The sequence below is a fragment of the Apus apus genome, chromosome 1 (assembly GCF_020740795.1).
Source record: "Apus apus isolate bApuApu2 chromosome 1, bApuApu2.pri.cur, whole genome shotgun sequence".
Lineage (NCBI taxonomy): Eukaryota > Metazoa > Chordata > Aves > Apodiformes > Apodidae > Apus > Apus apus.
The window spans coordinates 141,665,496-141,692,596 of NC_067282.1; the positions used below are offsets into that span (position 1 = coordinate 141,665,496).

General features: G+C 49.0%; 2 protein-coding genes across 3 annotated transcripts in view; one reads left to right on the plus strand and one right to left on the minus strand.

Moving 5' to 3' along the window:
* Positions 1-27,101, minus strand: part of WNT5B (Wnt family member 5B) — a 73,681-nt gene that overhangs the window by 12,834 nt on the left and 33,746 nt on the right. For both annotated transcript variants that reach the window (XM_051626641.1, XM_051626651.1), the window contains exons 2-3: positions 4,463-4,608; positions 3,469-3,716 (exon numbers count right to left, since the gene is read on the minus strand). In XM_051626641.1, the coding sequence (XP_051482601.1) occupies positions 3,469-3,716; positions 4,463-4,608 (394 nt within the window). The remainder of the gene's footprint in view (positions 1-3,468; positions 3,717-4,462; positions 4,609-27,101) is intronic.
* Positions 24,994-27,072, plus strand: FBXL14 (F-box and leucine rich repeat protein 14). The gene has a single exon (XM_051626629.1). The coding sequence runs from the start codon at positions 25,142-25,144 to the stop codon at positions 26,342-26,344; it is 1,203 nt and encodes a 400-aa protein (XP_051482589.1). The 5' UTR covers positions 24,994-25,141; the 3' UTR covers positions 26,345-27,072.

Here is a 27,101-nt window from a genome sequence, read left to right on the forward strand (position 1 = left end):
AACGGACCCTGGTGGGCAAACTGATGCAAAGATTATAAAAATGTGTCGCGCTAACGTTGTTAACGAAAAATTTTTAATTTCAACTTACTTTTTTTTTTAAAAAAAAGCATTTCCCTAAAGTTTGGCACTCTCAAAGTGCCAAAACGAGGAAAAACATTTCTCTTTGTTCTGTTCTTTTATGACACCTTTTTTTTTTCTTCTTTTTTTCTTTTTTTTTCCCTTTGGAATTGAAAAGACAGAAGGGAGAAGACCTTTGGTTCCAGAAATGACTGGACTAACCTGAAAACCCCAGCCTTATGTTTAGGATTGTGCTGAAGGAGGTATCTTCTCTCCTCCCCTGAGGGAATTCTAATGACCTTTTTGGGTGCTCTGTCCTCACCCTTATAAATCTAGAAGTAAGGAATGTATCCGTATATAATGTATGGACATATACATGCATACACATGTAGTCTAAAATCTGTATTGACAGAACAAGAAGCAACTTTAGAAGGAAACTTTTTGTATATTGCCAGTTATCATTATTGAATAAAATCCATTTAAAAGCTAAGAACAATTCTCACAACAACACAAACAGTACGAAAAAACAATGCTAAAAAGCAGCCTGCTTCAGTGCTACGTATGCCTCTACCAAAAGCTTTGTATCACTGGACTGCCTCACCTCTATGAAATGCACAAAATGAAGGTGTAATGATTAAACACAGACCGACCGGGTCTCCCGTTTCCAAGCTGAGCCAAGTTCTACAAGGGGGAAAGGAAACTAATCTTCCAGGTTTCTGAGTGAATGCTCTCCCGAGGTTCTCCCAGGCTTTGGAGTTGGCCAGGGCAGGTTCTCCTCCCCTTTCACAATCTAGAGCAGCTAAAGAAATCATATAATATATGCCATGCCTCCATCGGTGGGTGGGCAGCCAAGGGTTGCTGGCACACTATACACCTTCTGAGTCTTTCTTATCTCTTTTTTCCCCATCCTCTCCACAACACTCTGGCATGCCTCTGCACTCCTGCAGATATTCTGGTCTCCAGACCTTTCTCGTGCCACTGGCACAGCATACAGAAAAAGGGCTGTGGTCCAGAACTGGGGCTCAGAGATTGAAAACAGGAGACAGGCACACAGTCTGAACCCAGGGAAAAAGGACTTTATAGTTGATGCGACCTGAGAGACTGAAAGGCTTTGTTTTCTTCGCCAGAGTGGAAAACAGATTTGCTTGAATGATGCACAATGATGCCTCATTACCAAGTAAAAGCAGCAGGTAGAACTAAGAGAAGAGAGGCTGCATTCCCCTCCACAACAGCTTATTGCTGACTTAGACAGCAGCAGTGAAACATCTCAAACCCTGTAAGACCCCAAGTCACCTTTGGTGACTTTTTTCTTCTGTGCCATTTTTTCTCTTCTGTGCCATTTTTTCTGTGCCATTTTGTGCTGAAGTGTAAACATCTGACCGTGCTCCAACTGACCACAGAACCTAAAGGAGCTGGCTTCAAAACTCTTTGTTAGGATAGCTTTTTAAATAGCGGGGAACCACAGTCACCTCACAGACACTACCATCAGGAGATTCCAAACAGAGGTACAACAGCACGCCCAGCAGACAAATCCACATGTACACAAATCAACCAGCAGCAGGACTCCTGGACATACCCAACACATGCCCATACCACCTCCTTCCTCATCAAAACCCAAACCTACTCCACATCTAAAGGAGGAGAATCAAATTGATGTTGGAGAGGAGGAATCTTCCCTCTTTCACTAGCTACTCTAGTCCCTTCTTCCCATACACCTTCTCATCCTTCCTTACTGCTTTTCATCCTTCACCTCTGAACTTTGTCTTCTCTTAGTTCCCCCTAACTTTTCTGCAGGTGTGCACTCACCCATTGGACCAACCTGGGGCTGCAGAGAGGTACTGAAGAAGTTTGCTCCACAAGGGAAAATTCCTATTTTTTTGCATCCTTGTGGAATCACTAGGATCTCTTTGGGGATCTGAAATTTACCCTGTTCTTTGGGATAAGTTACATGTGCGGAAGGAACACCAGAAGGGAGAGACGGAGGTGTATTTTCTGTTATTTCCCTTTGTTGGCTGAAATTTCAGTTTTCATGCCCTGAAGCACAAGCTTTAACAATCTGGGACTGTGTGCAGCCTCATCTGGCCACCACCCTTGCTACCAGAAAGTGAGAGATCAGTGATGCGCAGATGCCTTGGATGTGTGTCAGGAGCTGAAAGTATGTGTCAGGAAACAGCATTTCCCAGTGGAGCACTCCAGAGGAGTGAGGATTTGTCAAGGTATGAGCTGGGTAGAAAGGGAGGAATTAGAATGGCTCTGGTGGGCTGAAACAGGGATTCTGAACGGTTGAATAACACATGCAAAAGAGTCCCTAGTACTCTCCAGGATGACACGCAAGAATTCCAAGATCAAATGGAAGGAATCAAGGGACTTGTTTACCCCAGTGTCCTATTGCCTCGATGCCCCAAAGCTATTAAAGATGCATCTCTCTTTGTCCTGCTGCCTATGCATGGTTTTTTGACAGTGAGGTCAAAAAGGTGTAAGAAACGCTGGGTGCAGCAGGGGGGTCGTAGAGGTGTGTGTGTGTGTGTGTATGCGTGCATGAGCTGCAAGTCTTTTTCCATCCCATGCTAAGTGTTTTCCTTGACCTTACAACCGAGAAATAGTGCTGGTTCTGGATTCTTCAGTGTAAATGATCAGCTTTGTGGGTGGGAAAGAAAACGTGAGGTTGGAGAGAGTGAGTGAGTGTGTGTGTGTGTGTGTGTGTGTGTAAGCAGCCATTTTAACACCTTTTCTTTATTGTCCTGGCTGTCGGACACATCAAACTGAGCCCGGATTTCTCAGTTTCTTGCCATCAGATGACTGCATTTCAAAAGGAGCTGGGACAATGTAGCTAGGTCACACCTCAATTCAAGGGCAGTAATGGCCCGTCAATGTGCCTCTTACGGTCAGCAGGACAGGAATTATAAAAATCTCTTAAGTTTACGCAGAAAGTGGCACAACGGGAGGAGGAGGGGGCATGGGGGACTCCCCGTGCCAGGGGAGTCCATATTTCCCACATTTCAGAACTGCATTCCCTGTCCGAGGGCACTCCAGATGCTGGGAATGATAACGCGGGTCCATTGTTCCTGGCTCCAGCTTCTTCCCTCCCTACCTTTTTAACAAGCATACAAAACAAAAGCAGCCCTCCTCTTCCTGACCTTCCCATGCCCCCCCCCAAGTAAGTGTCTGTCCCCCCCGCTGCCCCAGCTAGCTCCTGCTGTGGCTCAGGTGCACTGCTGCCACTCGCCCGGGAGCAGGCAGCGCACTGGCAGCACCAGCACGCCAAGCAAATGGAAAAGCTCGTTAAAGGCAGCTTTAGGAGCGGTGCTAACGGGGCTCATCACTCCCTCCCGTGTATTTGAAGAAAGGGAGAAAGCTGCAGAGGGACAGCCGGCCTGTGGCCCGCACCTGCCCCATGCCGGATGCTCCTACCTATTTTCATAACTCGCCCAAAGACGGAGGTGTTGTCCACCGTGCTGCAGTTCCACCGCCGCTGCCGAAACTGGTACTGGCACTCCTTGATGGCACTGCGGGCCCCTTCCCCGATGAACACCATGTGCTCCTGGTAGAGCTGGCAGAGCTTGCGCTGCCCCGGGGAGAGCCCCGGCAGCTGGCTGCACACCGGCTGAGCGCCGATGATGTACATCTCAGGTCTCTGGATGGGGTTCATGGCCAAAGACCTACGATGAGAAAAACATCCAAGGGAGTCTGGAGGGAGACAGCCCCTCCGCGAAACGCCCGGCACCTTTCCCCGCCAGCCCAGCCCAGCCCCGCTCCCAAAGCCCGGGCGCCTTTCTCATGTTAGCTGCCTCCCTCTATGGCTCTGCCAGATGCGAGGCTTTTCCAAGGCTTTAGCGGGAGAAACACAGCTCGTTTGTAAGCCGAGTTTAAACACTGAGGACACCCGGGATGGGGAGGGGGCAGAGAGAAAGCTCAGCACTTTCTCTGCAAAAGAAAACAGTGAGCTGCTTTTCTGCAGACCGCCGGCGAGCGATGCCTGCCTTCGAGCCGGGCTATTTTCCGCTCTTTAGGGGAAGGGGTCTCCAAGGCTGCTCCCAGGGCTTTTGGCAGCGGCTAGGAAACCTTACCCATCCTCTCCTTACGCTTTCTCCACATCCTAAAAAGCCTGGACGGGATTTCAGCGAGCCCGCACAATAGAAGCCCAGAAATGCCTGGAGGAGAGGGGCTGCGTCCCACCTCCCCAAAACCTGAGCAGGGACGGTAGGAGAGAGAAAACTAGAAAGAAGCGAGCTGCTAAGAAAGAAAAAAAAAAAAAAAAATAAACAAAACCAAACAACCCCGGGAGACACGCAAATTCCCGCGGGGAGCGCAGGGCAGCCGCCCCCCTCCCGCCCCGGGACGGTCCCGGGCCCCGGTCCCCGGCGGCGGACAAAGGCTCGGCCGCCTGTCCCGCGCCCTCACTCACCACCAGGAGTTGGCGTCGGCCACCGGCGAGGTGCAGCTGCAGAGCAGGGCGGCGGCGAGGGCCAGTCTCGGCCCGGTCATGGTGGGCTGCGAGCGGCGGCGGCGCTGGGGCAGCCCCCGCAGAGCCGGCCGCCGGGACGGGGCGCCCTGTGGAGAAACGCCGAGGAGAAGCCCTGGAGCGGGGCCTGCGTGCGGCGGGGGCGCGGCGAGCACAGCCCGGCTGCTGCCGCCCCCTCCCACCCCGCCCCGCCGCCCCCCGCAGGACCCTCCCCCGGCCACCGCCTCCCGGGGGCTCCGGTGGCTGCCCTGCCTCCCGCCCGCCCTCGGCCCCGGGACAGGGGGTACGGCTGACGGGGCTCAGCCGCCGCCGACCGAGCCTCCCAGTCCCGCCCGCGGGAAGTGGGGAGACGTGTCGGGCTGGCCGCGCTCTGAGGGGCGTCGGGAGGGACCCCCGGGAGCCTCCGGGACGCCTCTGGGCTGGCCGCCTTTGAATGGGCCCCACATTCCCGGGTCGTGGTCCGCCGGTGCCCCACGGGCCGGGCCGGGCCGGGCCGTGAGCCCCGCAGGTGTGCGGGGAGCCGGCGGGACACATCAAAGCGCCGGCGCTGGCCCCGCCGCCTTTGTAATGCAGGGCAGGCTCGGAAATGAGCTGCCCCCTCCCCAAAACAGCCTCCTGAAGGAAGAGCCCCACGCCATGGCCCCAGCCCCGCGCCCCAGGCGAGGGGTCTGCGAGGCTGGGCTGGGCTGCTGGCGACGAGCACAAGATTGCGGGTGGCACCAGAGCTTAATGGCTTTATGGGCAGGGGAGGTGGGCAGGATAAAAGTTTCAAAGGCTCCTCTTCTCCAAACACCCCTCTCCTTTCCCTGCTCGACCCGCCGGGAACCTCAAAGGTCAGGGCAAGCTCTCAGTGCCTCAGCCCCTTTTCCCCCAAACAGCGGCAGAAAGCAAACACAGGCATCCCGGACCCACGTGGGTATTTGTGACAAACGCACCTCTCGCCCTGCCTCCCTCACGCTGCAGGGAAACAGCCACCTTATCCCACCATCGACATTGCTCCTGCTGCCGTCGTCTCTACACAGACGGATCTTGTCTTTCCTCCTACCCTGTACCACACAGTCCACACCACCCTGCCACGGATAAATGCCTCCTCCCCTCTCCCACACAACCTCCTTGCTAGGCCTGGCACCCCCCCCAAGCCTGTCCCTGTGGCAGCAGCTCCCCAAACGCAGGCTGGGCGTGCAGGTCCCCTCCAGCAGCTCCCAGGTCGTGGCCACAGCATACGTGGTCCAAGACCCACAAGTACCCAGCCTTTTGCTCTGCCTCACAAGCAGCACCCGAGACATGAATCACCAGACTCAGCAGCCCAGACCACTGAAGTATATTTTTTATCGCATTCCTCATGCCCACCACGGTGGAGCTGCTGTGTTTGTTTGCAGCACGCTTCGCTTCCTCCCCCATCCAGATGTGTTGTACCTGCAGCTGGTGGCCCATCTCACCTGGCACGCAGATGTGGGGCTACGAGTGCCAGAATTAGCTTCAGGACAAAAAAGCCTTGTGTGACCCAGAACCTCGGCGGGAGGGGAGTTTTACTGCTCGGGCACAGCAGGATCCCCGTCTGAAGAAAACAGGGTGACTTTATTCACATCTTCTGTATCCTCCCTTTTCCTCCTCCCACAGCCCCGAGCGTGACGGAGGGATGGTGAGGTGTATGTGTGTGTAGCCACGCATACATGTTTTGGGTCTGTTTCTATAGGGAATAGACAGAATGGAAAGTTTATCTCCAAGAGTCTGGGGAGGAAGGAAGCTGTGTGTGGATGAATGGCTTTTCCATGACAAACAATGAGTCTGCACAGACATGGTGTGATGTCACCTAAAGAATTTCCAAGCCAGCCTTAGATACAGAAACCTTCTTGCTGGCAGAGAAGAGAGGGTCCCACCTTTCCATCTCACCACAGCCAAAAGGAAGAACTAGGGCAGGGGAAAAACTAAAAAGCCCTTGATGTCTCACACACACACACCAGGCATGCACCATGTAAATAGATGACACAACGGGAGAGGTGTATCTCCAAGTTTCACCCTCACCAAGTCTCCTCACAGATTCTGAGAAAGTAGTAAACCGTGTCGAGCCGCCCTGGTGCCTCTCCCAGCCAGGAATGTGAGACAGCACCAGCTGATGAGGCACTTCCACAAATACGGGTGATGTCAATGTCCATGTTCGTGAGAGCTTCTCCGAGCGTGTGTGCGCAGCTGAGGCACTCCATGGGGCAACAAGGATGTACCACCACGTGGTGCAGCACCAGAGGTCCACCTCCAGCACTGGGGTGCCATGGAAAAGAAAACCTTTTCCTGCTGGTAATGCCTGGGAGAGGCTCACAGGACACTAGGTCCAGAAACACATGGCATTAATTTAATATCTCATTTTAAGTATTAATATAGGAAGGCAGCTGATGATTAACAATAGGAAGGAATACTGCCAGTAGCAACCCAATCGCCAACAAGCTACAAGTAAGGCAATGATCTTACTCTGAAACAGAAGACATAAAAACTGCTGTATGGGATAAGATCACATATCCAGTCAACAGCACATCCTGTCAAAGGCAGCAACTAAAGGAGATGCTTCAGCAGGAAAGGTGTGAACTCTGAGTTCTACCCAAATTCTGCTGCTGGTAAAGAGTGACAGCCATTGAGTTAAGATGTGAAATGTGAAAGTGAGTCCTTTTTAAGGTGCTGGAAATAATGTATTCACTGCCTGTGTTTGTGACTTCAGATAAAGAGGTAATAGCAGGTGAAGGGATTCAGTCTCAACCAGCAACTTTCAGACCAAAAACTACAAAGCACTCGGTCAGCGGCCTGAATAATACTGTCTGTCCCTCTTCCTTGTGCCTGTTTCTACTTGCCACCAAAATCTTGAAAGCAAGATTTCCTTTTTGTAAATAAAAGGCTTGTGTTATTTTTTTAAGCCCAACTGCAGGGCTGGTTCAAACAGCTTTGGAGAGCTTGTTTGCCAAATCAGGGCTGGGTGGGAGAAGTCAGTGAAATTTTGTGAGGATGAGAGGTAGGGTGAAGTAGGGCTGATGGAGCACTGGGATGAACAAAGTCAGTAAGAGAGGGAGGTAAGGAGCTGCTGGTGATAATCCCAGATGATTGACTGGGATGCTGGCAGGGTCATCAGGACTTACGGGGTTCAGGAGAGGAGGCTGAGTGTGAGCAGGATCTTGGGGTGGCTCCATATGAGTGGCATGAAGGGGGTCATTATGCTAACAGGTATTGGGAAGGCCCTGGGGAAAGCTGGTGTCTCCTGCCTTTCTTTTCCATGGATAACATTTGTCTTAGATCCAGGAGAGCCCAATCTCACCTCAGGCAGACCACCCCTCCTGGCCATCACCCCTGTCCAGCCCCACCACCCAAGTGACTCCCACTTTCATCACAAACCATCTGTCCCCTGCAGCAGCTCACTCACACCAACTCAAACTGCTTCTGCTACAGGAGAGGAGGAAGTGGCCAGGGGAACAACTCTGAAACCATTGGTTGCTCTTGCTTCTGCTCGGAAAGGTCCCATCTCACCCCTTCCAGCGGGCCTGGCCGACTCAAACGGTGGCAGTGAACCCACACTGTGGCTTGAGCACTGCAGATCACTGTCACCTGAAAATGGGCCACGAATCTCAACCCTCAGATTAAAGGTCTAATGCTCCCTTCTTAGAGGAAAGAGCAGCGGCAGCAAGTCTGCATCTTCATAAAGTCTTGGCATTCTGCTGCATTCAGTAGTCTGCTACCCTAGGCAACTGTCTGCTGTGTTGCCTGGCTGCCTAAAATTAGTACCTGTGTTTGCCTTTGTTTGATTTTCAGAGGTGACACCTGTGCACGAAGCAAGAATTTGCACATTGAGTTTCCAAAGCCACGGCAGAGCAGCTGGAGAGCTATCACCGCTCTCCCAGTACCGTCCCTGCTGCGTTTGCTGGAGGGAAGCTGCAAGGCTCCAGGAAAGAAGGGGAGGTCATATCCATGAGATCATTTGCAAAGATTTGGCAGACCGTGAAAAAAGTTGAACCCTGGCTGGAAGACAGCCCTGGTAAATGAGAAAAGGAGAGTTACTCATGCAAATTCCTTGTCCTACCCTTATTGTTTTTCAAAAATTTGGGATGTCCCCAAGTGCAACGCAGATCTTCGATCAAGTGCTGTAAGGGTGTTGAAAGAAAACATAGGTCTCTTTCCATGTAACTCCAATGATCCTCATTTCTGCCTCTTGCCTGCTTTCTCCCAAGCTGGGGAGAACTGGACCTACATTCTTTCTGTAATGATCAAGAGCTTCTTTCAAGTTCCTGTTATTCTCGCAACTTGACTGTGGTTCAATGCTTGTTTTTAATGCCTCACCATGTCCAGTGCATCCAGAAACACTGCCTTCTCTGACATAGACACTTACTCAAGATGGGAAAAATATTCACTGTCCCACCATCCTGCTATACTGGTATCAACCTTCCCAGATCTAAACATGTTATTTCATCTGTGTTGTGATTATTACTTAAACAGCAACTGGAGTTGCCTCCATAGGTCCAGATCCAGCTGGGGTGTTCCAGAAGGTGTAATAAAACCTTCATGAAGTATCCCAAGTACATCAGCCATTTGTGTCCACCTCTTTTGTCTTGGCATTGCCTTGCCTTGTTGAATTGTTACACAATGTCTGTCTCCACTGGAAGGGCAGATTAGTCCTGCTTATGTCCTGCTTGTTTCTTTTGGTACTTACACACTCAGTTTTATCTCCTGATGTGCTCATGTGCTACCTTTTTCTGCATCTCATCACCTGTCACCCCTGCTGACAGATCCAGATTTCCTTTCACCACTACCTTGCTCTTTCATTTTTCCATGACTCCCCTGGCCAATGACATCCAGTCTCACTGTCACCAGGGCATGTAGTGCAGCAAATGCCAAGATATACCTGCCAGTCTCAGCAGACCCAGTGACAGCTGTCCCTGAAGTGTCTCACCAAGGAGAAGTAGAATGGAGGAAGGTTGCAAGAAAAGCTGATATATTAGACAACAAAAGAGGCTAGATACTAAATATTTTCACAATCTAAACCCAGAATAGATATAAAGGATAGTGATTCTATGAATAAAACAGCTTCTTATCAATGAAACATACGGAATATGTAAAGTCTTACAAGCATTGCCATTTATGTCACAATATTTCACATGACCGGCAACCTGGAGCAAGACCCTCTCACCCACTAGAAAAAAAGAGCAAACTCCAAGGATAAACCAGGACATGACCCTCCTCCTGCTCAAGGTGATTCAATGCTAGTTGTACTCTCATAGAAGATTTAATCCCAGTGTTGAGCTAACTGGCTCCACTGAGACCAGATGTCTCACAGAAAAGTGCAAGAGACTGAGCTGAAACCCGTAACATTGAAACAAAATGGATTTTTCAAAATCAAGAAAGCAGCAACATAGATCCATCCCTGAAGGTACATGGCTGGCTGGAAACCGTCTACATTTATGATATTCCCAGGGACAGATCCAGGCCATCCAGTTCTCTTTTCCATGGGAACACTATTTGCATATTGGCGACTTCAGTCGAGAGCAAGAGAAATGAACCAGGACATGTCTGGCCAAAATTTTGCACTTCTTGTTCCTACGACTACTAGAATACAAATGTTTCTGGGCCTGCAGCAAATCATCCGTAATCATGAACTGAAACCTCCTTAGCCTCCTTTATTTACATGGGCAAGCCCTATAAGAAGTTAGACCAGCTCCACTATGTGTAGTCATAATCTAACAAATCATTAAACACATATACTTGAAAAAAGCACCAAGCATTATCCTCTGATGACCGCTCAGTGGCTTATTTCACATGCCCAAGGTGTCGCAGCTTACTTGCCAAACAGCCACCCCATCTCCTTAATTTTTACTAACAATTTCTTCTTCAGAAATGGTTCCCCACACAAGCCCAGGCAGGGTTAGGAAGCCCATGCTGCTGCTCCCCAACGTTGTGGGGTTTTAGGAATTAAAGACTCCAACCCTTAAGGCCATCTAGCCAACACCTTCCCCAGCTGTTAAGTTTACATGGAGGATTAACCATCTTAGAGGGGAATAAGACATGAGGAAAGTGAAAAAGAAGAAAGTACACCCCTTTTTTATTTGTTTTCCAGGGGTCAACCCTGGGAGCTGCTGTAGCTGACTGTGACATGAACACCTCAAGCAGTGACAGGAGGGCAGCCCTTGTCCTGCTAGAGAGCTGATGCTGGCTGCAGGATTTGCACGAGAACTCTGGACTCAGACTGTGGTGGTGATGAGCATGTACGTCAGCCCTCCTTGATGATTAGGAAGGGTAACAGGATAAAGTTCTCTGACAGTGTGAGCAACAAGGCAGCGAAAAGCAATCAAAGTCATAGCAACTTCTCTGCAGAGATTTCAGAACAGGCCAGAGGATGGAAACAGCTGGATGACTTTAAGTGTTTTCTTCCTCACTCTGATCTTCCAAAGCACGGAGCACCCTTCATCCTCCCAAAAGGAGTGTCTGGCTCTCCCAGTCCCACTGGAGCCATCCCAAACTGAGAAGATTTATGTCTCTGCATCTCACAGGCCTGGACTTCATTTTTGCTGTGAGTATATGTCCTTTTAGCTTGTTCCATACCCTGTAGTAATTACATTCACTGGCAAAGACAGTGAAGTATGTAAAATACAGTTAAGCTGCTGAAGCAGTGGTTCTTAGCTCTCTAGAAGCAAATAAGCAGGGGAAAAGGGGAGATGCACAGTTACTTCTCTGTCTTGGACATTCCATACCTTGGTGTAGCTCACAGGACCAGTGTCAGACTGACTCAGATCTATAGCCTCCTGTCAATTAAATCATCACCAGCAAAGCTTGATATAGACATTTCCAAAGGAAATAGTAAGGCATGGAATAAATTAAAATTTAATTTAATTTCTCTCCTTCCTGTTAGAGTCTTCAAAGATTCTTCTTATAAAGTCCAGTCTAATGAAAATAATATTAATGATCAGCTCTTCCTCCACTCTAGAATTGCAAAGCAAGCACATGCACCCTATGCATTAGACCCCACAACTCTAACAGCCATTATTTTCCCCTTGCCTTATAAAAAAGGGAAAGAGAGGTGCAGAAAGGGCTGAGTAACAGGTTCAAAACAGTAAATCTGTAGTGCAGATTTACCTTCATTCAGCAAAGCATTAAACCAGGTGTTTGAAAGTAAGCATACGCCTACTCATTTTTGCTGCATCAGGATCAAAATTAAAATCTGCTTCCTTTTTCCATCCTTGCAGCCATCAAATACTTCTGCCACCAATTAAATATTGTTCCTGCTCAAATACAGGGCATTCAAAGCCTAACTAGTAAATTAAACATTTTGGGAATACTGCCCCAATGTATCAGCTGTATCATCTACATAGTTATCACAGTCTCCAAACCAAAGAAAAAACATTTTCCAAGCATGCTTCTTATGTTTGAGAAGATTACACTGATTTAACCAATTTCAGAACTTACCTTCTATACCAGCACACTTCAGTGTAAGAATTTCCTATTAATTCTAGATGCAACAGACTTAAGCTAAACCTGTTTAAATCATATTGGGAACAGACTGCATATACATTTGTAGCAAAAAGAAGATAATTTTATATCTCACGTTTATTCTAGCACCAATCACATATTTGCAATTCTAACTGCAGAAAAGGAAGTATCCTGTTTAAAAACTTGCTTGTAAAATGTCGTTATAACATTATTACCTGCTTCAGTAAAGGGCTTCCAGATACAAATTTTCAGCAAAATGTGCATTCATGCAAACCTAACCTGGGAGACTTCTATCAGTATATCAGTGTTGTGTAGGTTCGTTACCCTTTAAACCAAAAGCAAAGCCTCCAAAATTAAGATCTGTACTGATTTAACTAGACTGTTCAGTTAAATCACTCAGTTGTGGTTTCTGTTTGGTTTTGGTTGTTTTTTAAGTAGATAAAGTCTAATATTAGGAACAAGGGATAGTAATTCTTTTCAGTGACACACCATATAATCCCATATATAAACAGAGACCATCTTGAAAGACATTGGTCCCTACTCTGTCTGGAATCTCACCATGCAAAAAACTATGACTCTTTCTCTAATTTCCAGTCTAAATTTATTCATGTTAAGCTCACACCCATTTGCTCATGTGCCAGCTTGTCCCTTGAAGCTTAGGATGCCAAAACTGAGGCTGGAGCTGGACAATATGGTCCTGCTGGCAGCATGACCAGGGTAATAAAGACCTCTCCCTCCAACCTGGGTGCTAATCCCAGCCCTGTGCCACAGGACACTGCTCTTTCAAGGTGTAGCTCCTTGACAATATAAGAAGTTAAAAAGATGACAGGAGTTTAAAAGATGTAAAATTAAGCCTACAAAAAAAAAAGACTAGGTTTTACTTATTTAGCAGCCTGGATTGGTTCATATGGGAGTCAGAAGCACAGCAGAGCAGGGCAGGAACGCGTGGCTGGAGGGGGCTGAGCCGTGGCAGTACCACCTTCACTTGAGTTAAATTTGCATGGAGTCACACTGACACGTCAAGTTATATTCCTAGGAGGTTTTTTTGATTGTGGATCTGTTCCCTGACCGATTTCACAGCTCACTGCCACAGCCTGAGGGCAGAACTGCACAGAGGTTGAACATCAGCTTCTTGGACGGGAACTACTTAAACCCATATCGCTGCCAAAGCCCCTGTGTTACCAGGGCAAGGCCTGAAGTGCAAGAACAAGGTAGTAAAAAGAAATAAAAATTAAAACTAAGTCTTAAAAAATTAGCAACAAAGCATTAATTGGAAAGATGCCTCTGTGTAAAACAACCTGCTTTGGAACAGATGAGGCTTCCAGTGTAGCAGCTAGTATTTGCTGCTTTGCAAATCCTTCCCTGAGCAGAAAGAAAAAAAGAACTGGAAAAGTAACTAAATTTGCTAGCACACTTTACTGAAATTTATTCTTTTTCAATCACTTTGAATTTGACTCAGTTTTCAAAGCATATTATATAGCTATTTTAACTGCCAAAGCTATCCAAAAGCTTTCCAAAAAAAGCTATGTTTTTTTCCTGCTTCTCTCCTCAACACGAACTGTAATGTGACATTTTTGCTGGTGGTACAGACACTAGAATAGCACTCATCTCCTCCTACAGGTCTGCTGGCCCAGCAGAACTAATGAAAGTCAAAATTTGCTTTACATCAACAAAGCCAGTGCAAGTTGTCACCAGATTGGCTTTCCACCCCTCGTGAGGGTTTCTGAGCACATCCTGCACTTCCCCAGTGGGGACTTTATCCTCCAAAGAGCTCAACCCACACCTAGGCTTCAAAACAAGGACTCAGATTTCAAAGGTGCCTGTGGAAAACTGAACTTTCCCTTTCCTGATTTTGATATGAAAAATGTAACCACAAGAAGCAAAACTCCAAGGGGTTAAATTATCTGGAAAATGTAGTTGCTTATCTAACACCTCATCTACTCATAAAGTGCTGTTCAAGTTTGTGATGGACACCAGAGAATTTGGCCCTAAGCTGTTTTGACAGTCCAGTCAGTAGTACTCACAGTTCACAGCTTTTCAAATACTGATTGAGCATCTGAAGTCACATAAAGTCATATTTCCTGCAGCAGGTGCCACTGAGCTGGATAAGGGTACCCGATTCAGATCATTATGATCCTGCAAACTTCAGAAAGGCCCTTGGATACGTCAGCTTCTATTGCTAACCAGTTTTTCAATCCAGTTTGCTATCAAGAGCTGAGGAAGGGCAGGATTGCTGCTTTTGACGCAATGTGGGTTGATGCCATCTTTGAACGATCATACACCTACAGCGACATGCGGTGTGAGACTGTCACCAGCTTGCAAAATCACACTTGAAGAAGGAAACAAGTAACAACTGAGTGATTCTCATTCCTGGTGAAAATTCAGGTATATACACAATCACGTGCTAATTTATCAGGGGGAAGGGCATTTCCCTCAATAGCGACCTGAGCTTGGAAGACAGAGGCTAAAATCCTCTCCTGTGGCCAAACTTTACCCTGGGCACAAGGTGGACATCAGATGGGGTCCCCTCCTGGGACAACCTGCCTCCCCTCCCCGGTAAGTGAGGCTGCATCACACCTTTATGCTAATGATACTTGTTGGCCATATAACACATGGCACTTAAATTGAACTGCGTCGGCATTTCCAGCGAGGAGCACGTACGAAGCCGACGATTTGGCACGAACAGTCCTCGCCACGGTGAGCCTGTCTGGAGCTCTGCTGATCTAGGCAAGGTGGGGATCCGACCCTGTGTCTGGTGACTACAGGAAGAGGTCAGGTCAGGACCCTGTCTTCCCAGCACTGCTGCTGATTTGCTCAGCCATCTCGTTTTGGTTAAAACTAACTGTGACTCTGAAATTCCTGTTTTTCATCTGCCAAGGGGAGGTAAATTTATTTCAGGACCAGTATTGTGATCTTGCCTGTGGATGCTGTGATCCATTACAAGTTCAAATGTACCTAAAGGTCCTTCAGTGAAAACATGTAAATACCATTATTATTAAGTCCATGTTCACAGTAATACCCCAGGCAGAATTTAGCACGCACAAGAGAACAGTTTATAGGAGACAGCTTTTTTTCAAAGAAAGAAAGGAGTTCATTCTTCCCTTAAAGCTAAGGGGAAAACATGTACCCAGCTGGAGAAATCCAGTGGATTGAGTTCTTCCAATTACCATTCAAATAGAGAAAATTAAAATTATCTATTTCATGCTATCATTCAAAAGAACATTTACAATACCAGAGATTTTTTTTTTATCCATTATCTTGAACATATTTATTCTCTCTGGGCAAGATATTATTGAATATGTTGACTAGACAGGACTAGGGAATTTCTGTAGGTGGAACAGCTGTACATCTGGAATGCAATCTCGGCTTTTTTGGACAAACACAAAGTTCTTGCAGTGAAAAATGTGTTTGTTCTGCTAAAAACAGTGTATTTGCAGAGAAGGCAAGGATTGCTTGTCTCGTAGGTGAGGGAACCAGGCTACATTGCATGGAAGGGTTATGCTGGTATGTGTGTTTGCAGGTATGGACCACAGCAAGCTGGTCAATGAAGATATATGTGCCCCATCTGTGCAGTGGGCAGGGTGTAGGAGGAGAGAAGGAATTGCCTGAGTCTCTATATTGCAGGGAAAGCAAGAAATCCTACTAAGGGTTTATGCTGTTCCAGCAAAATAACTTCCTCACTTGTAGCAGAAGCCAGCTTTTTTCATTGTCTTTACTTCACTCGTGCTGACAGCGTGCAGTTCCTCAGTCAAGCCCTGTGCCAGTTTTGTACTGAGAGATTCATCACTAGGAAACTGGCTACCGACCCCTCTAGCCCTTCGTCCTGCTCTCAGTCTCCATTTCAGTTGCCTTTAAGATGTATCTCCAAGACTTGGGGTGGACAGCCTTCATACTGCTGAACACTCAGAGAGTGCAAGCAGTTATTTATGACATGAATGGGTTTGAAAATATAGTGACATGCATGTCCAAAATATGTTCTAGAGAAGACATGTACGGGAGATGTCTGAGAAGACATTTGTGCGCGGTGTGTCATAATTATAATATGTTTTCATTTACACAGTGTCTTCTCCACGCACAAGGGAATATAATAAAATGTAACTAAAACTGCCTGTCCTTACAAATAAAGGGATAGAGAGTGTTTCATACAAAGGTTAAGCAAAAAAATCTGCTTAATGTCACTCTGGGGATTAGAAAAACCAGAGTAAAACAAACAACCAGAACAAACGTTGAAGGGTTGCTTCAGGAAAAGCACGTGTGTGTGTGTGTGTGTGTGTGTGTGTGTGTGTACACGCCATCACATCTGCATATTCAATACGTCTTGCTGGGACAGCTCAGGGAAATTAAGAAGCTGGAAATTTTCAGTGTGGGAATTAGATGGAAGAATGTGAACCATTCTAAACAAAACACAGCGAAATTGCCAGCTGACTTGCTAAAATGCCAGTGCTCTCTAGGATCCCTTGAAACGGAGTTGAGGACTGGCCTTGCTGTTCAGGCAGCGGGTAGGGAGCCAGGAGATCTGGGCTGTATTCCTGGCCCTGCAACAAACCCAGCATGTGACGCTGGAAAGTCATTCAGCTCTAAGTTTCCAAAAACTGATTTCATGCCTATACTTCTGGGCACCTAGTGTGAGACAGCATGAGCCCAAACAGCCCAGACTTCAAACAAAGTTAAGCTGCAGGTACCAACTTCCCATCCAGGCAGAAGACATATTTTGGAGCTCAGTTTCATCACAGGGCAGAAAAACTGTGAAGCAACGCAAAATGCTACAAAGCTGCAAGCATTACATGATTATGTAGACCGCTTACTTTCCCAAAGGAGAGGTGCTTCATATATGCAAAGGAGTATTATTTAGTTACTTGTTGTTTCCCACGTCCTGACAACTATTACCATTCTATCAATATTTTCACAGGTTTCAAGATTTTTGTTTATGTTTCCCACTTCAGGGCATCAAGGAATAACCTTCTTACAAAAGGATTTGTTGTTCCAAAAGGAGCATAAAGAATACAGAGCAGGATTGCTGGCAAAAAGTGTGGAACAACAACACCAACAAGACTAGGAAAATAGTAGATCTCAGGGGTGAAATAGTGGAAAGAAAGCAGCTTTTCCACATAATTTAGTCAGCATGTATGCTGGGGAAGAAAAAAAAAAAAAGAGTCTTTCTAGCTTATGTTTTCCTGTGCACACACATGTTTTTAAAAAACTGGAAACCATCTGGATTTAAAAAAAGTTGTGTTCTCATTGTACATGACAGGGTCTGGTCACATAGAAGATTAATTTACATTATACTGTAGGCAAAGCATTACTGTGGTGTTTTTTTTCTGAATAGTGTAGAAGCAAGTTGAAAGAACCAGTTTAAAACACAGATCCTGTTTTACCCATTTATACTTTCACCTCCAACACAGTGAACTCTATAGTCTCTTCCCACCCTGTTTGTGTCTGCCCTTAATTTTACCCCCATATTTTCAGAGAGGATTTTCAAGATTTTTGTCATGCAGAGGTAGATAACACACAGTGGTGAACTTGTAGTTTGAATGAGGTGTCAGATCATCTGCACGTACTCAAGAACGGAAACAAGAATTAAAGCCGTTTCTGAAAGCACCTTCTTTTGCCACCACTTCTCTGTGTATCCATGGAGTTGCAGCAGGAAACTTTCAGAAAATCAGGGAAATTTAGTATCCACAGTTTCTGTACAATTACTTTCGGGAACAAGATGTTAGTGTAACCTTCCATTGGTCAGAACTAATGCAAATCCGCCATTAAGTATAAAGCTGTATCTTTGTATCTTTATCCTGGCTTCCATATAAAACTGCATTTTCTAGCTCTCACCTGCAAGTTTGTGATGGGTTCTAACTGTGAATCCGATTTTCACAGCATGTTTCCAAAACAGTACTGCCCTGTTTTTCAGTTTTCCTCTAACAACTTACTTCGGAGCCAATGCTCCGTAGGGCAGGTGACATAACTTCATCCAATTCTAATGAACTGCCAATTTTAGAATGCTATTTACTACCTGAAAATGTGCTGGTGGCCACAGTCCAGGGAGGGAGGAGTTAAGAGTTAAAAGTAACATTACAGTAATCCATGGGTACAAAAATCCTGTGTTTTAAGAACTATCCAGCTATATCTGTACCGTCCCTGGGCCAAGCTTACCTTCTTGTGAGGCTACTTCTAAGTCTTGCTGTTGCAATAATATATTAATTACTCATCCCTGGACCTCACTCCTGGGGCCCCTGGCAAGGCTTGACCAGAGCGGGACAAGCTCATGTGCTGATGCTTTTTTTTCCTTGGAGCTTCTGACAAAGAGGACCAGTGACAAGCTGGTGTGATAGCTAAATAACACTTACTATCAAGCTAGCCAGTATTGCTACATCTGCCCTGACTGCAGAGGGAAGGCTGCACCCACTCCTCTCCCACCCTAGCCAAAGGCCAGAAACATCTCCTCCAGCTCTGGCTAAATGTGCTGGCTGTCAGTGGAGCTACACACACACACAGCATTTGCTCATCTCCACTGGGTTTTGGACTAAACAGCTGTTAGAGAGATTCCACAAACCTGCTGCTCCAACAGGTACCACACAGCATGTCAGACACACATGTTTATGCTGTGACTGCAGGGGCTGCCCCTCTTAGATTGAGTTGTAAGAGGTCTCAGAGTTCAATTCCCAGGAATGGCTTATGAAAGCAATTACTACCTGAAAGATCTCTTTGTTGTTGTGCCACTGCTTTTAATAATAATGATTACATCAGATAGTTTCTGCCATCTCAATCTTTGGTACTGCTAATAAAGAAATGACAAAGCCTGACATGTAAAAGTGCACCCAACGCACTGAACTACAAGTGCTGAGGTTGAGATTTTACATCCTGCCCTCCCAGAGCACTTTCCTTTTGATGACTTTAACCATTGAGCACTGAGCCTTGTATAAGTCACACAGGGTGTGACACGACTGTGGAGTCAGAGAATTGCCTGTGGCCAGGGGCCCAGGGCACTTGCTCTAAGCACCAGACAGCTCTGTCCCACCAGAGCAGAGACATACATGATAGGTCCACGACATTCAAATGCAGTTCTCCAGACCACCTCTTCTTTTATACTTTGTTCAGTCTGTTACAGTGACAACAGTCATGGCCAATTTAGTGGCAAAACTGGGAACATCATCCAGCCCTCCTGTGCTTTATATCCTCTGACCATTCCTCCTCACATCAGTGTAGTTCTATTCTTGTCAGCTCTTTATGGACAAGTAAAATCAAAACCTGAAGAAAATACTCAAGTCCCCAAAGGCTCAAACTTAGAGATGGAGTCAGCACTGAGACATCAGCTCTGAATTTTGCCCCAGCAGCTAACCACATATTCACATTACAATTTATTTTGAATAAGCCACCCCCAACACCAGGAAATACCTGACAGATCAGAATTACTTTATGCATAAGGAGCCAGGTAATCCTAAAATACAGCTTGATGTATCACCTGTTAAAGACATGACACCTGCAAAGTACAGAATAAACACAATTTTTTTTTATTTTCAAGGAAAGCTCTATAATGACCTAAGCTCCACAACAAGAGGACCCTCATGTTACAATTTTCAAACAATAGTCCCCTATAGTCTCTGGTCAAAAAAAAAGATCATGACCAGCATGAATCACAAAGATAATCCATTCACTTAGCAGCCTTATCCTACTTTATATATATGCATGTATGCATGTGCACACAGATATGCATATATGCTTATATATCTATAATATGCACATTACACGTGTTCTGCCTACACTTAAATGCATATGTCTTAATAGAGATCTTTGCTGCGTAATTACTGGTTGCATTCACAGATGAGTTCTAGGGGATCATTTTTGCTTTACATTCAACAAAGGAAATGAACCTCTAAAACACCCCACCACAGCTTCTCTGACACCTTGCTAAGAGCAGAAAAGCTGCACAGCAGTAGTCAGGAGTCCACTCAGCGTAAAACGATGAGTACCACGTTCTCCCCACAACAAGCTGGCACCATTGTTTTGCTGAGCCATGTCAGAAGATGATGGCTTAGATGCCAACAGTGCAAAACGACCGTTTTGCTCTCATCCATACACAACAATCATTCCCCAAATTGACTTTTAAGAAGTTCCACTAAACGAGCTTTAAACTCAGTTAAGACCATGGGCTCCATCAGGCTTAGCTGATTTTAGTGAACATGCTTCAGATCTGATTAAGAAGGTCTGGAAGCCAACTTGTGAAGGACAGTTGTAGACCCCTGAAGCATGGCTAACATTAGAAGTTGTAAGCAGTCCCAAACCAGCATTAGCTGAACTACTCAAGCCAGTTGCATTTTTTAGAGAGGAGAAATTTCCCCACTTTATCTTAGGCTGTGGGAAAATGCTTTAAGCTGAGAAGTAATGTTGTGTTGGACTGGACGGAAAGACTGAAAACTCCACATCAGCCAGTCACAGGAAATCAGATAAGGGATTGTATCTGGATACACCCCAAAAGGCACAGGCCTGCAGCCTCGGTAGCCAATGAGGGAGGCTCTGGCCATCCATGCCTTGTTCATTTCAAGGGTGGGAAGTAAAGCACCACTGTTTTAAATGAAAGCCTAGAGCTCCAGAGCTGTCTGCATGAACAAGGAACCCCACTGGGCTCCTACCTGCCCAATATCCATCACAGCTGTGGAACACATGAATCCGAGCTGCCTGGACACCCCTTCCCTGCAGCCTTCTCTGCCCACTCAGATGAAGCCGCCTCTCCTCTCTCAAGTGCTAGGATAGCACAGCCAGGTGTAGCAATGGGAGGGATTAGCAGCTGTGGGCACAAGAAAAGGCAGGAAGGGAACCCCCTCAAAGGGCTAGGTCAGGGAAAGGAGTATGGTTAGCTAGGGAAAACAAGGCAGGGAAGTACAGTACTTTAGGAATTAATTTTGATGTTAAATGCATCAAAAGAGAGAGAAGAGTCAGCAGACCATGGCTTTATTGTTCAAGCAGTTTTGTGTCATTTCTGTCCTGCAGTGCCAGAGGCCGCTGCCCATAGGTAAGAAAAAGCCAAATGCTAAGGAGATTCCTATGGGTAAACTAACGAGTTTTCCGTTCCATGGCTTGAAGCCATAAAAATGCAAAAGCACATGGAGTAGGGTGGCAGAAGAAAAGGAAAGGTAGGGGAGGACTCTGTATTTCTTATCTCTTGCATGATTAATCTGAGCCAAAAGCTACCCTGCAAATTTAGAAGCAAAATAAACAAACATGGCCAGACTGAGATGGGAGCTGCAAAAAGACCTGGAGAACATTATGCCCAACCATGGAGTGAAAGATACAGGGTAGATGATGATGCAGCTTTATCAGCATGAATTACTTTCAATTGCAGAAGCCACAAGCGAGTTATGCGGATCCTCCTGAACCCCTGCCAAGCAAAACTGTCCAGCCTCCGCTGAACACCGGTGTAATTGGGGAAAAAAAAAAAAAAAAAAAAAGAGAACGAAACATTAATCTGGCAAGTGCTTTAAAAAAAGAGAAAGCGGCTGTTGGGAGCTGCTCAAGGGGCTGGAATGCTGGAGACAGTTCCAGGGGGACGGATCAGCTGTCAGAGTGTATATGAGGCAGGCAGGGATTTTTAATAAAATGCAGTTTATCGAAGGGTGATTACCACCTCCTATTTTTACCATATGAGATAATGAAAAACATGGTACATATTTCCTTATTCCTGAAAACACAAAATCAGCTGAACAACCATGTGATAAATTGGCCCTTTTCATGCACTTTTACTTTGTCTTTCGAAATCTCTATTTCCAAACATCTATCATTTAGCTAAAGCAAGCAATAAAAATCTACTAGAAAATACTGTCATCCCCCCTCAAAAAACCCATCCCATAGTAGATTAGGATTCTGAGTCCAAATTCCAGGGCTTTTCCATTAACATGTAAATCTTTATTACTCACAAGGAAGCACAGACGCTTGAAGTATACAATATGTGAGAAAGGGAACTTCAGGATCTCCAGAAAATGCATCACCTATTTCTGACCTTTGCTGGTTACACATGACAGGCATTAAAGACACAACCTTCTAAAACATAAAGAAAAAAGTATTTCAGGTAAGCTTTTATGCCTTAAAGACCATGCCTTTCCCTGCTCCCCTTCAAACATGGTTTGAAGGTGAAAGGCTTAAAGAGGGGAAATACTGCATTATTCCCATGGAAAGATTCTGCAGTCAAATTCAGGATAATGCTGTAAAAGACTTAATGAGCACTCTTCTAGGATGACTTGTGCAAGTTGCCGGTAGCTTTGCCAGTTAAGAGTAATGCAACAATTGCTAAGATACACCAAGACCACTTTTGTACCACATTTCTTTCTCGTGTTGCCCGATGTCTAGCAGACTCAGCCCTCTCATAAGCCATCTCACAGTCCTCAGCCAAGCAATCCTCGCCCAGAGAGGCTCACACGGCGTGCGAGACGCCGCACCTTTCACCTGCTCCTCACACCGCGGAAATGCTCCTTCGCGGTTGAGATGCTCTGCAACTGGCCTGAGCACAGCAGACCGGGAGTGCAGCTGCTCGAGCAAAACCTATTCCCCCCTACTAGCTTTCTTGTTGACCTGGTGGTTAACCGCCCCCCACAACAGCACAAAATAATAATGCCACAAAGGTCATTTGTACCGGGTGACAGCCTGGTACCAGCCACTGTACGGGGCGCTGGCTCCATGCTCACAGAAACCAGGTCTGCACGGTGCTGGGATCACCCAGGAGTACAAACTGGATCGGGATCGGGCCACGGCACATGATCACGCTGCTGCTGAGCGAGCCAGAGCACACGATATGGAGCCGACGCCAATTTTACGCTGGCCGAACGCCAGCCGCAGGGGTGCAGACGATACCTGATCTGGCTGGGGTTGTGTACAGGGATACCTGATCTGGCATAAAGTCTGCTAGTAAAAAGTTAACCTGTCAAAAAACTTCTTGAATTAACTGGAGCAGGCAGAGTGAATGAATACCAGCCCAGCACTTCACTTCATCATGCAGCCACCCCGTTTTTTGAGCCAATAACAGGAGTTGTACTGCTGGATTCTCTGCGCTGCCAAACCACAGCCTAATGTTGATAGAGATGCCTAGATGCACACAGATCTCGTTGCATGACTGGGGCCTCAGAGTCCTTCAACTTGCGTTGCCTCCAACTCAAAGCAGTAAGAAAAAAGCAGAATGAAAACTAAACCATTCACCTCTAAGAAGTCAACAGAGTCTGCTAAGATGAACTCTGTAGGTGAAGATAGAGCCATCGGCGTTTCTGTAGAAGACAGATTTAGGTTCTGATTAAAATAAAACCTATTCCTTCAGGTGAAAGTTTTGGCAAACACAACAGTAACTAGGCTGGTTTTAGTAGTATTTTAGTAAACCAAACAGTATTAAAAAATGCACCCTGTTGTGCTGAACAAATGTGAACTTTATTATAATTTTTTTTTTTTTTTACAGCCCTTTGGCACAGAAGGACAGTCCTGGTCTTTTGAAACTGTTTTGCAGAGGCTTACCTGATCTCTGGTAGAACTTGACCCATTTTTAACACTGCTGCAACAGTGCCCAGTGTCGAAACATGCACAGTTACCATTACACAAGGCTACAGACAAGTAGGAAACGTGGATTTCAAACATTCTTTCTCGAAATTGCTAAAAATAAGTGGGAATGGCTTGGTTGCTGTCAGTACTTAAACTACTTTCAGAGGTACTTCAAGAAGACCACTGCCTGAAAGTCATTTCAGAAGTTTTTCTGTTTGACATCACAGAGGCCCTAAGACGGTCCACCCAGAGGTCTAGCAACCTTGACAGTTAACCCATCTCTCCGAGCTATTTACGCCCGTGATGTGCTCCTATCGCTCCTGCAGGGATGCCTAGGCAGGGAGCTCCCAAATTTTGGCCCTCCGGGCCATCACGCAGCCTCCAGGCTGAACCACAAGACTGCAGCAGCCTGTCCTCCAACAGGCAATGGGACAACGCGGTGCCCCCTCCTTTCCCCTCTGCCCCGCCAGCAGCAGCGTGAGCCCCTGGTCCCTCCACACGGCGTCCAGGGGCTCCCCAGCGAGCTCCAGGGCTTGCCGCCCCACCAGGGCCCTGCTGCCGAGGCGGGCCCGCGGCCGGCGCTGGGGGCCGATGGGGGAGCGGGGCGGCCCGCAGCGGGGCTGCCACCCACAGTCCAGCCCTGCCGGCGGCGAGGAGGCTTCGCCACCCCCGCCCGGGGGGGGGGGGAGGCAAGTCACCCGAGGGCGACAAGGCAGCGCCCGGCCGCCGCGTCCCTCCGCCGGGGCGGGAGGGGCTGAGGGCCGCCCGCCGCAGGCGCGGCAAGGGTTAACGGCGGGCGCAGCCACCGGGCCGCGTTGTTTCCAGGACGACGGCTCCGAGTGTTCCGGATCGTACCATTGCGCAAGCGGCGCGGGGGAGGGGGGGAAGCCGAGCGGCAGCAGCAGCAGCGCCGCCGCCGCCAGGCGCGGCCCGGGGCCGCCTCCTCCCTCCTCCCTCCTCCTCCTCCTCCTCCTCCTCCTCCTCCTCCTCCTCCTCGCTGGCCGCGCCTCCTCCCCCTCCCGCCCGGCCGGAGCGCGGCGCCGGGGCCCAGCAGCGAGCGGCGCGCGGCGGAGCGGAGCAGGCGGCCGGCGGCGGCCGGGCCCGGAGCGGCGGAGTCGGTACCGGCGGTGGGGCGGGCCGGGCCGGGCCGGGCCGGGGCGACTCCCTGCCCTCGCTGCCTTCTCGCCGCCTCCGCCGCGGGATGCGGGCGGCCAGGGGCCGCGGGCTGTGAGCGGCGGCACCGCGGAGACAAAGGGAGGCGGCGGGGCTCGGCGGCCGGCACCAGGGACGGAGCGCGGGGGGCCGCCGTCGCCGCCGGGGCGCGCCCGCCCGCCCGCCGGGAGGCGGCACGATGCGGCACGGGGCGGCGCGGCCGCAGCAGCGCGGCGGCAGCAGCAGCAGCGACGCGGCCCGCCCGGCGCGGCGGTAGAGGCGGCGGCCGCAGGGCGCGGGGCCGGGCCGGGCCGGGCCGGCGGTCGCGCAGCAGCGTCTCCCGCGGGCCGGGCCGCGCCGCCCGGGCCGGCGATGTGAAGGCGGCGGCGGCGGCGAGGAGGAGCGCGGCGCGGAGCGGAAGGCGGGCGGGCCCCGAGCGGAAGCGGGCCGGGCCCGGCGGCGAGGAGGAGCGCGGCGCCGGCGGGGGCGGCCGGGCGCGGGCGTGCGATGGAAACGCACATCTCGTGCCTGTTCCCCGAGCTGCTGGCCATGATCTTCGGGTACCTGGAGGTGCGGGACAAGGGCCGGGCGGCGCAGGTGTGCACGGCCTGGCGGGACGCCGCCTACCACCGCTCGGTCTGGCGGGGCGTGGAGGCCAAGCTGCACCTGCGCCGCGCCAACCCCTCGCTCTTCCCCAGCCTGGCGGCGCGGGGCATCCGGCGGGTGCAGATCCTGTCGCTGCGGCGCAGCCTGAGCTACGTGATCCAGGGCATGGCGGACATCGAGAGCCTCAACCTCAGCGGCTGCTACAACCTCACCGACAACGGGCTGGGCCACGCCTTCGTGGCGGAGATCAGCTCCCTCCGCTCGCTCAACCTGAGCCTCTGCAAACAGATCACGGACAGCAGCCTGGGTCGCATCGCCCAGTACCTCAAGGGCCTGGAGGTGCTCGAGCTGGGGGGCTGCAGCAACATCACCAACACCGGCCTCCTCCTCATCGCCTGGGGCCTGCAGCGCCTCAAGAGCCTCAACCTGCGCTCCTGCCGGCACCTCTCCGACGTGGGCATCGGGCACCTGGCGGGCATGACGCGCAGCGCGGCCGAGGGCTGCCTGGGCCTGGAGCAGCTCACGCTGCAGGACTGCCAGAAGCTCAGTGACCTCTCGCTCAAGCACCTGGCCCGTGGGCTGGGCCGCCTCCGCCAGCTCAACCTCAGCTTCTGCGGGGGCATCTCGGACGCGGGGCTGCTGCACCTGTCGCACATGAGCAGCCTGCGCAGCCTCAACCTGCGCTCCTGCGACAACATCAGCGACACGGGCATCATGCATCTGGCCATGGGCAGCCTGCGGCTGTCTGGCCTCGACGTGTCCTTCTGTGACAAGGTGGGGGACCAGAGCCTAGCCTATATCGCACAGGGCCTGGACGGGCTGCGCTCCCTCTCCCTCTGCTCCTGCCACATTAGCGACGAGGGCATCAACCGCATGGTGCGGCAGATGCACGGGCTCCGCACCCTCAACATCGGGCAGTGCGTCCGCATCACTGACAAGGGCCTGGAGCTCATCGCCGAACACCTCAGCCAGCTGACGGGCATCGATCTCTACGGCTGCACCCGCATTACCAAGCGGGGCTTGGAGCGCATCACCCAGCTGCCCTGCCTCAAGGTGCTCAATCTGGGACTTTGGGAAATGACTGAGAGCGAGAAGGTCAGGTGAGAGGAGGGGGGCAGCCCGAGACCTCCATCTCCTCTGGAGGGACTCACTGACTGACTGACTGACTGACTGCTGCAATGGAGGAGAGAAAGAGAGAGAGGGGCACGCACAGAGCCATGCTACCCACGCACCCTAGCACTGGAGGGAGGAGCGTAGAGAGTATATCCTCAACCCTTCTGTGCTGCCTACCTACCCCTGCTCTGGAGGAGGAGGAGGAGGAAGGGGGGGGAACATGAGGAGAGAAAGCACCTGTCCTTTTTCCAAGTCATGCCTCCAGCTCCATGCTGGGGAGACAGAGCTCCTCCTTCCCCCACAGCATCCTTCCTTGTGGAAGAGGTAGAAGCTCACACTCTTATGCACTGGGGCTAGAGACACCCCTCTTTATCCCCACTCCCTGATTCCATCCCCTCATGCACTAAGGATGGATAAAGAAAGACCCTTGTTCTGCCATGCATTCAGAATAGATTATTTTTGGTTCATATAAAGGAGAGTGGGAATGGAGATGGGAACAAACAACAACAACAACAGCAGAAAAGGTTTCCTAGCTACACTTAGGTACCCAGCCACCTAAGTCATCCTGCGCTGGGCACAGACACAGCTTTTGGTAAAATAACCATTCCACCTCTGCGCTTGCCCCTCCCCTGTCAACTGGGAATTGTGACAGAAATACTGCTCCCTAGGTACATTGATTATTTTTTTTTTTAATTATTATTTTTATTTTTTTTAATCTGTTTTCAGTCTCCAGTTCCATGTTATTCTC